At 39.4% G+C, this 10,877-nt stretch overlaps 1 protein-coding gene across 1 annotated transcript in view; it reads right to left on the bottom strand.

The window, feature by feature from the left end:
* The window catches only part of BARD1 (BRCA1 associated RING domain 1), a gene marked incomplete at its 5' end in the record, with an annotated part of 49,780 nt that overhangs the window by 13,878 nt on the left and 25,025 nt on the right, over nt 1-10,877 (bottom strand). The window contains 4 exons of the mRNA XM_010288179.1: nt 4,099-4,191; nt 5,209-5,344; nt 6,458-6,466; nt 7,040-7,148. Coding sequence (XP_010286481.1) covers nt 4,099-4,191; nt 5,209-5,344; nt 6,458-6,466; nt 7,040-7,148 — 347 coding nt within the window. The remainder of the gene's footprint in view (nt 1-4,098; nt 4,192-5,208; nt 5,345-6,457; nt 6,467-7,039; nt 7,149-10,877) is intronic.

Genomic DNA, 10,877 nt, shown 5'->3' with positions numbered 1-10,877 from the left:
TCATGTGCGCTACAATGGGCTCCCTTACTGTACTTCACACCAAAAGTTAGTTAGAACAAAAGGACTCTCTAAATATGAAAAACTCAACATCTGGATGACACAGAACAGAAGCAGCACTGGAAACATGTTTCCTTTTCCTCTCGACCTTGTTTCAAAGCAGCCCACTTCCCAGCTCTGCAAAGCCAAACACCACATTTAAGACATCCCATGCCCTTTTCCTCCGCTGCAAACCCCAGCAGCTTCAGTCTAAACTTGTGCCAACTTGGAAGCTAAACTGTTTCACTCCTTTCCAGAAGGTGCAGACACTGTGGGAGAGCAGAAGTTTAGACCTCGTCGATACGAAACATTCCCCTCTGCTGTATATCCAACAAGAACACACGTACACGCCTTAGGTGTTTCTACCACCTCCCACAGAGCTGCGAGTCCTTTTGTAGGAGGCGGCAGCTGAAGTAAGTCTCCAACTGCAAAACAAGTGTGAAACTCCAGTGATCAAAAGTTTTGAGCTGTTTTAAGCAGGGAGGGCTTTGCTGAGTATCAGCTTGTTATCTAACAGATGTTTATGCACGGAAGACAGACAGTCCAGCCTGAGCAGCAGCCAGCTCAGCTTTGCACTTCTCTTGTCTAATAGCCTAAACAAGGATGGACATACTGCTCTAAGAAACTCAGAAAGATGTTTTTGCCTTGAAATGCCAGTCATGCAATCCCCTAGCTCTTCCAGTCAACTCCCACTTGTTTTGAGTCCTTAGAGGAAAAGCAAGGGGAATTTTTTTTGCATTCTTTTAAACAATCAGAGTTGAATCATTGCTGCTGCTCCAGGTAAGCAAAACAGACGAAGGAATAAGCAATGAGATGCTTAGAATTCCACCAGATACTTCGCTGCAAAGACTGACACAAGCTTGTTTCAATGCGTATCCTTACAGAGATCATTTTTCATTCCCTGCTTTAACAGATTACAATCAGTTTAAGAAAACACAAAACCAGCAGAAGCCTTTAATAGCTTTTCAGCTTAATTACACTATTCTGTGCTCTACAAAAAGCATAGAGGAAATACAGTGATACTTGAATCTTTGTCTCAGCCTACTTGCAGAAGAATAACGATATGCTACTTTGTGCCCTATTACCGTCCCAGAAATAATGAAGGCAATAAAATAATGAAACCAGTGAAAGATATGGCCAAGGGCAAGGAGCACAGTGGCAGTGTCTCAGTTGAATTCTATGCTGCTTTGAAAGTGGATATATTGCTGACAGTGTATTATCTATGGAAAATACAGAACTACAACTGGTAAAGTGAAGTTTTTCTTCTGTGAAAACCTAATATTGCTCAGTGGTGACATCCTTTCATCTTCATCTTCCACCTGAAGACAAAAAGAAGCCCCAAAACTGAAGCTGTATATTTAAATCTTGGCTCTCTAATACTTAAAGGTCTTACATTTAGCTCAAGCTGCTGGAAAATTCCACATTACCTATCTGTTGATACTAATGGATGCTACATCTGTGTGTAGACACATGTAAACAGAAGCATTATAGAGTTATACAGAGAAAGAAATTGCTTTTTATTAGCAAAACACAGCTTGAAAGCCTGCTATAACAGAAAAGTTAATATGAGAAACACACTCTTAAATTAAATAGTGTTTTTCTGCAAGCATGTGATTTTTTTTAAAAGTGGTATAATTATGTGTAGGCTATAAATATAACTTTAGAAATAACAGTCAAATGCAGCTTACCTTGTGGCAAAAAAAGTTCAAATACTCATTTATGCATAGTCAGCATTTCATTAAATGCTACATTTAGCTTTGTTTTTTCAAATATTTCAGTGAAGTTTTTGAACATGAATTTACTTTAAGTGAATGCTTTACAACACTGAACTACAAGCAACTCCTTCAATTTATTTGCAGTGGCTTTGACAGAAGCAAGCCCAAATACACACATACACTTTTGGAAGTTTATTTGCATCACATTTAAGGAAACTTGTCCAAATAGAAGTCAAAAAGCCACAATAAAGAGAGAAATTATAGAAAAGAAAAGCAAAGACCTCTTTTTTCCTAGACAAATGTTCCATCAGCAGGAGTCCCATTATTTGTTATAACAATCTTTAACTTGTAATGACTCTGAAGAAGACTAATAACAGACTGGTGGGAACAGATGGAGTGGTGCTGTTAATTATAGGCACTTAGCTACATCAGACCCCATGAGTTATTACCAACATTTCCCACTAGGGAGGAGAATCACTCGCTTTTAAGTAGTACGTTGCTTACTAAGCTGGGAGCATTAGCAGTCAGGATTGTACTAATCAGTACTAACAACACAACTCATCTGCAAACAAAAAATATGAAAAAATATTCCCCAAATAACCCCAACACTATTTTATTTTTTTCTTTTCCAATCATTTCTAAATATAAAAGTTCTTCCACAAAGATTTAAACTCGGGTCCCGCTAATTTTATCTCCCTACCAGTCAGCTGAAGCTTTCAAACCATCTGACTAGCAAGAAGATAAACTGAAATAAAGGAAAATCACCCTAGCACATATAATAGAAGGCATGCAGACCTCCTGAACAGGGTGAAGCCAAGAACCCATAAAGTGATTCACTACAGAAACAGATTATTTCAGTCTTAAACAGGGTATCATTCCAGTGCACCTGCAATTATACAACCCAAACATTGCTTCTAGGCCTTCTGAGTTTCCTGCTGCATCCCTACCTTGAAACAGGAAACCATCTCCCTTCTGCTTACCAACAACGTGTCTGGAGGTTATTAAATCCATCTGTTTGCATAAGCATAAACAGTATTTCTCCATGTTACATATTCAACAAGAGCTACTCCTTTTTGTAAGGATCACAGTACAAAGACACCAGAGTGCCTTCCTTTTGCAAATACTTAAGGCCAAACAGAAGCCCCTGCAGGTGTTGGGACATTAACTCAGAGCCTTTAAAAAAGCCAGTGGCCTTGTTCCATGCTTATCTGGAAACTAAATGAACACTCTGAAAAAGAGTCCAATGTTCAAAGAGTCTGATGATGTGCCCTATTTGAAAAAACTACTATGCATCTTTTTAAGCTTTAAGCAGTGCCTTCATAACATTAGTGACTGGAAAATTTAGATCATTAAAGAATCCTTATATTCTGATGTTTAGTCACACAGTAGAAAACTAGAATGAAATTTGTCTATGAGTTTTCCATGGATAATTAACTCATTTGTAGTGTACTTATGAGCTAAAAGGATTTAGCCATAAAGGTCAAGGGGAAGAAGATGGCTTTTACAACTAGCATGAAAGCAGACACTAAGAAATACATTTGAAAGAAGGAATGAAAAGCAGAATTTGGGGTGTAAGTCTGTAGAACAGCTGTACAAAAAAGCATGCACTGTATAAAAACTAAATATAGATTGCATGAAAGTTGACATCAAAACTACGTGCAGGCTAAGGGGACACTATACAACTCATCTTTCCTTGGAGGTTGTGCTTTTAGTTGAAGAGCACTCCAGTCAGCAGGGCTCATGTGTACAGGAATGGGTATCAAGAGTTACATATATACTTGATCTGCCTGAGCCTGTGATTGCACAAGGCCTGACAATTTTCTCAACAAATAAGAGAACTGTAGTGGAAAGTACAACCAGGGGTCATGATCAGCTGACAGCCTAACTTTTGTTAGAAGTTATAGCTTTCAACAGATCTCAGCTTACATGTAAATATGCAACACCTTACCTTCCTACAGGCCTTGATCACATACACCAAGCAAAAGTTTTCTATCAATCTCAATGGAATCCAAGAATTAAACAAACTCCTTCCTCCTCTCCCAGGATATTTTCCATAATCTTCCAAATCACCCTTAATGTAGCAATGACCAAATTCACTCCCCACTGATACTTAGAGCATGACCTACCCAATACATCTAATAATGAAACACACAAATTTGCCAAGGAAGGAGTAGTTGTATTTAATTTAATCTCTTGTCATTCAGGAGATTAAAAAACAAAACCCTCACACTTTGTGTTAAGCTAGTATTGATATCAGGGCAGTTGTTGAAAAAGAACATTTTCTCTGGAATCCCATCTACAATTTCTGGATTAAAAGCCCAAAGACTCACATGTATTTAATACTTACATTCAAACTTGAGGACCCAACATCCAGTCAGAACAGCCATCATACATTTGACAGTACTTGGCATTGGAGCATCGGGAATAACAAGATGAGTTACTAGGAGAAAAATTACGTCAGTAGAATTAAAAGCACATAAAAATCAGAACCATGCCTGGCTGAAAAGCAGTCCATCACCATTTAAAGAATAAACAGAGTATAATAATTTATCAACCAGCACAAGTATGTGATTTTTGAGACTAAGACACAAGTAAGTAGAAGCGCTATTAGAAGTTTTGTGCATTTCAACATATACTTGCTGTGACAAAGGGAAGTCATATTTTTATAGTTCTAAGCTAACACTTAAGTCTTCAGAGGACACTTCAGCTTATAGGATAATATTTTTTTTCCAATCCTTTTAAAGTTTTCTTCAACTCTAACAGGAATCTTACTATGGGATCTCACTGCTTTAACACAAAGCTAACAGAACTCAACTCACAATTCAGGAGTAGTAATCAGGGTGTGAAAAGATGGTTGGGGAAAATTACCTTTGCATTTCTTTCACAAGCAGGGAAAGCAGCACTCCAAAGAAAAACTAATAGGAGGGATTAAGAGAATGTTCCCCTCCTTAAAAGGGAGGAAAAAACCCCCAAGCCTCATAACTTGGCTCCATCACCTTAATGAAGAACAAAATTTGAAAGAATGTAGCATGTGAGAAGACATTGGTCAACTTTTCATCAATGTCATGCTCTTTCTAAAGGCACCATCTGCCTAAGACACTTTTGGAAGATAAAAACCTTACAGGATGTCACATATAAGCAGAGACCTTAAAGTTGGTTAAAAAAAGTGTAAAGAGAAGAGTCTTTGAAGAGGACTTGGGGATTTTAAATAACAGACCATATACTGTCAAACTGTGGCTCCCCTAGAAGTCTCCTGCCTCAGTAACTAAGCAGGCTTTATACGCATTTACATGCAACAACACACCATCACTCTACTACAGCAATAATTCAGGGATTTCAGAAACTGCACTTATTAGGAATAATAAAAAAAACCTGCTGTTGCTAGTATCTTAAAGGATAAAGTGCAGATCTGTAGTTACCTCTATTTGGACAGGGACATTTCAAAAAGACTACATACCTCTGCTGTTAAATTCAGTACACCTGCAAGCCTTCAGAACTGTTGCTAGTTTGTTCAGCAATTTCTGTTGCTCCGAACTAAGGTTGCTCCCCAGTATACCAAGAGGTCCATCTCTCGGCTGGCTGGGGCTCAGTGCCTGCACGAACAGAAAATCCTACAATAAGCTGAATGTTTGGGAACATAACAAAAGCAGCTAACTTGCTTGACAGCTTTATTTAATAAGAATAAGCATTTTGAAACAACTCATGGCAAGCTTAGTGGACAGGGTCCATAATAAATCTGCATAACAAACCAGCTCTAGAGAAAAAAAGCTTGACATTAGAGGTACTTCATTTAGCTTCTGCAAGGTACCAAAACAGCTTATGCATCAGTTTTTTCTTCCTTGCTTTTTTTTTTAAAGGCACTACTGTGCACACATATAGCTCGTTGAACATTGTGTAAACAGCCTTGCTGACTGCAGTGTTGAAGGAGAAAAAAATTCCCAATTAAGTAGTAAAGCCTCCTACTTTTAGTGAAGTGTTACCAACAGAAACACTACCAACACGTTGAGTAGCCTATATAATTAAAACCTGCATTTCTTTTTACTAAGAAGTCCCTACTACATTGCCCTGTAAGTAATGAATGCTTATTTTTTTAATGCAGATATTACTAATGCAAAGTAAGAGGAGCTGCGTGCTCAAGTTTTATGCTGACAAGGATAAAACTTCAGCTCCTGGGTCTTTGTAAGTACTCCCAGATTCCATAGTACCGACATAACTTTGAGATCCAGTTACCCTAAAGCCTCAGGCTTTGGATCAAGTCATCCGTATGAGCTGATACCATCCCTTGGCACACACTTATCCCAAAGCAAATGCAAATACTAAGTGCTTTGTTTGCAACAGAAGAGCTGCATCTTACATTTGCTACAGGTGGGAGGAACAGTCATAGCCTTGGCAATTTAGGTCCAACAGTTTACTTCTGGCCAACTGGTATCTTATTACCTCAGTGAGGAGGGACCATAACAGGTTGTATACCCTGGAGTAGACTAGGGCTGCTTGTATCAGCCAGGTCAGTTTAATCAGCACTTATCAGGAGGCACAAAGCATTTCACAATGCAGTAACTTGTTAAGTCTGAATAACCTGATTTTGACCACGAGTCCTGAGAAGTCTTTGGAAAAGAGAGGGCAAAACCAAAAACCCCAAAACAATCTTCCAAAAACTGTTTTCAACTGCTGAGCTGATATCTTCATCATTGGACAAAGGATGATACTGGAACAGCCTTTTAAAGGCACACAAAAGCACCTGGAGCAAAGACTGCTGCTGCTTGCAGCCAGTTTGACAAGTAGAACAAACTTAAATATGCAGAAAACCAACAACAATAGCGAAGTTACTCCAGGAACCTCCCAGACTGTTTCCTCTCTGCCGTGTTATACTTCCAGCAGATGTCCGGTAGGTTGAAGTCCCCCACAAGAACAAGGGCCAGCGAATGCGAGACCTCCGCCAGTCGCTTATAGAATGCCTCATCTGTCTCTTCATCCTGGTTGGGTGGTCTGTAACAGACTCCCAGCAGGATATCTGCCTCATTGGCAGAATAACAGTGTTGGCTCTCCTATAATAAAGCCACATTATAAGAAACATTCTTTGTTTTCCCAGATAAAGCTATGATAATACAGAATACCATAGCTTCTAAGTGTCCCACATACATTCTAGAAATGTTAGCTTCCCAACCCATTTTAAATCTCCCTGTAAAGGTAGGTGTTGCACTATACTTAGGTCCAAGCTTTCAATACATACCAGATGAACTTTACAGGTTTTTTAAAAAGCAAACCAAAACAAACATACACACACTTACCTGAGAGGGTTGGTTAAGTGAAAATGATTCATTCTTCACTGGTAACATTAGCACAGACTTCATCTTTTCACTTTCCGCATAGTCCACAGGCCGCAGACCAAATATATTACTGGCAAAACAAGCACAGATGGGTTTAAGTAAATAAAATGTGACTTGATTCTTAACTAACTGGGCACATTAGCTGGGTAGCTTTCCCTCCCACTTTCTTATTAATATGTAATTTCAGCTAAAAAGCACAAAGCTTCAAGAATGGCATCCAAGACAGATGGATACTGAATTGCAAGCTGCCACATTCAGCTGCAGAGTAAGGGATGTTCAGAGCAGTATGTTTATTTAACTATAAACCAGAATCCTTGTTACACTGTTTCAAGATGCACTTTGATATTATTCACAAGACCCAGAAATCTCAGCTTTAATCTTTTGTTGCAGTCATATAACCAAGAAATGTATTTTTGGCTTACCCATTTGCCATAAAAGACGTCAGAAGGTTCTATATACTGTGTTAAACACTGGGGCTTGATGTGGTTATGCTTTTATGGGAAAAGCTATCTGCTACCTACTTGGGAACTGTGACTCCCTCACACTTCCAAAATTTGACTATGCATCTCATTTTCCCTCAGTATGCTGTTCCACATAACACGTTATAGCCGATTCATTCAAATGCTAGTTGGTTTGACAATTTTGTTGAACACTATTCATCCTGTATGGCACCTCATAGTTATTTATTATGCTCAAGACCCATTTCCTCCCCCATTTTTTTAGCATTACTCAGACAGATATGATTTGCTATAAACACAGTATCAAGCACAGCCATGGCTTCTCTCTCTTCTTCACACAACTTTGCAGCTGCAGGACAGCGAGCAGAGGAAAGCTTGAAAGCAAAGAACCAGTATAATTGCCATTAACAAACACAATCCTCTGCCAGCACTCCTGGGAAATATTCTGCTTGCTTTGCCCTTTGCAAGAATAATGGCCATTCCAGCTGATCCTCTTCTCCCCACCTCACATAGCTCTGGCTCTCTCAAAAGGCATAATAAGAGCTCGTTATGAAGGGGAAGCTTGTCACCAAGAACAAAGCCCTGACTCAGTATCTGAAATCCGGCAAGCTTAGTCATCAAAGAATGAAACATTTAAAGAGGTCAAAAAACAACCGCACCTTTGAAGCGCCGTCTTAGTTAGCCACACGTTCCTGTGCAGAGTAGGGATCTAGGAAGCTTTATAGGGAATTCCACATAAGGCCATAACCCAATCCAGCCCAAAGAGAAGCTCAAATCATTAAGTCTCCGCTCCGACTTAACTGGGGGGCTTTGGCCAGCACAAAGCTGAAGATGCATCTGACCTTTGCACCTTTCTATGCTCCTGACTGAGCACAGCTCGCTAATGTAGCCTCTTAGGAAAACAACAATGCACAAAAATCCCACACAGAAGATTCCGGGATGGCATTTTACAGTTGCTAATTTTACAATATTACCAACCCCAAGCTCTTCTGTGTTACTAATGAGCAAAGAACTAACGTAATACAAATTCTGCAGACTAAAAGATAATTGGTTAAATCTCAGCCCGGGCCTGGGAGTTGCAGCCCATTAAATATTGTCATGCTGTTCCTGCTTTGTCATGCATCATCAGGGTAGCTCTTGCCCTTTCTTTAAATAAGGGCCATATTTGACTCAAACTGCTGCAGGACAGTTCCTTTGAACAATGCATCCAAGGGAGAAAGTGGGGGTGAAATATATATATATATTAGCACATACACTAAAATCACCTTTAGACTAGATGGTTGACCTTTTACTGTGAACTAAGCATGGGGAGGAAATCATTGCATGTCACTAGCAGAGGTTTGGGAGTGTCTCCCCCCACCAAGTCACAGTAAGATCCTTGACTGTTGGAAAAAGCCTCATGAAGGTTTACCATAAAATATAAAGGCCACCACAGTTAAATATAGGGCATTTTTTGCCAATTAAACTGCACAAATAAAAGCTCCAGCTACCCCCTCTGTATTCACTTAAAATTGTTTTTCTCCATTTCTCCATCATTTCAATTGCTTCTTACCAATGTATTGCAAAATGCTATCCCATCATTATGCAGCATTGAAGAATTAATGACTATTCATAGGATGTTAAAATGGCATGGCTGAAGCAAAATGTGACAAACTTGGGAGCTCAAGTCTGAAAAAAGGAACATCAGCCCAAGCGACGGGTTTAAGAGTTTTGAATATTTGCAACAAAGCAGCTCATTGAGCTTAAGGAAAGCGAGGAAAGAGTAGCTGAAACAGGAGAAAAGAGGGTTTATGAAATAAAAGCTAAGACAAGGAACACATCCAGACAACAGATTTGGAGTACTGTTTTAATTTACACATCCTTTTCAAAGAAAAAGGGTGAAAACCAGATTTGTTCTTTTTAGTTAGGCACCTGCTAACCATCCAAAAAGCAAATAATCATGATCAGAAAGAAGCCTTGCCCAGTCAGTCTCTGCTGGGCTGGTACAATTATCAGTGCAGTTACTTGAGGAACTGTTTGTTAATATATTAGGAATGTATATTATTTTTAACCCTATGATCAGGATCAAGGACCAGATCTATCAGGATCAAGGACCAGATCTATGCAGCCACAAGAACACCAGTAAGGTACGGGAATGGAAAACAGAAGCTTTTGGCAAAAATGTGTGCTCAAGTCTGCCTTTATTGAGCCAAGCTGAACAAGAGAAATCACCTACTTTGTTCAGAGTGAAAAATGAATTGCGTTTTGCGAACTGGATCAAAATTAAGTGGGACACCCACATAAGGTCCACCCTAACACACAAACACAGCATTTTCAGAAATGTCAATAACTATGTTTGCATGCTCCTACTATAGGTCTGTATTTACTGAGAATGGGTCCAGTGCACGACTGCTTAACAGGATGGGTTCCACACTCAGAGGGAAGCCAGACACAAGACAGAAGTAAGTGTCTCTGGTGCTTAAGCTAGAACACAGTCTCTAATGCATACTTCTTTCTACCAGAGTGCAAGCCGATTTAAACATTCAAGAGTCAGATGTATCCTTCGATGCAAAGTCTCCTATTAGTCAGTCATTTGATGACTAGTCAGTAGAGAGCTCTTACAGCTAGAACAAATTCCAATCAAAAAGAACGATGTCTGTGTCGAGAACAAAGACGAGCCCAATGGAGAGCAACTCAATGTAATCTGCTGAGTATGACTTCACATGAGATGACAGATGATATCTTAAGGACTTAAGGATCAAAGAACTTCTTATGAAAAGCTTCAGAAATGGAATTCAGTTTATGGTGCAACATTGCTGAAGTCTTAGGTATGAAGACAACAGAGGTTACTGCTGTAGTCAAAAAGAAACTTAACAGCTACCTTCTAAACATTTCAGTGAACTTTCAGGAAATAAGTCACCAGAGAAGAGAAGATAAATAGGGAGACACCCTTGTCAATTCTTTAGAAGCCCCAAACTTACACAGCTTCTGATATAAGCAAACAATGACTATATAATACTTTATAATCAGGGGTTTTAAGTTGCTCCATTTTGACACCAGAATTTATTTGCTGTTCCACAGCTCAGCATAAACCAAGCTTTACTCCAGCCCCACAAGAGTTCAGTATTGAATGGAAGTCCAGTAACCAGGTCCTAATGCAGTACTGTAACCACTAAGTCCCATGTGGAAATCTGGCCAGTTTGGGGCTCTCCAGTCAGCACCTGCATTTTGAGAATGTGGTAAGCAGAAATATTTTCTGAACCCCCCCAGAAGGAAGAAAATTTAATCTGTGTAGCCAGAAAGACCATCTTGGATATCCAAACAGGGCCAGGGTTTTAATTAACCTGCTATCAGCAGGAAGT

The sequence above is a fragment of the Phaethon lepturus genome, unplaced genomic scaffold, assembly GCF_000687285.1.
Source record: "Phaethon lepturus isolate BGI_N335 unplaced genomic scaffold, ASM68728v1 scaffold17325, whole genome shotgun sequence".
Classification (NCBI taxonomy): Eukaryota; Metazoa; Chordata; class Aves; order Phaethontiformes; family Phaethontidae; genus Phaethon; species Phaethon lepturus.
The sequence above is the reverse complement of the archived record's forward strand: the minus strand, read 5'-3'. Positions and strand labels throughout refer to the sequence as shown.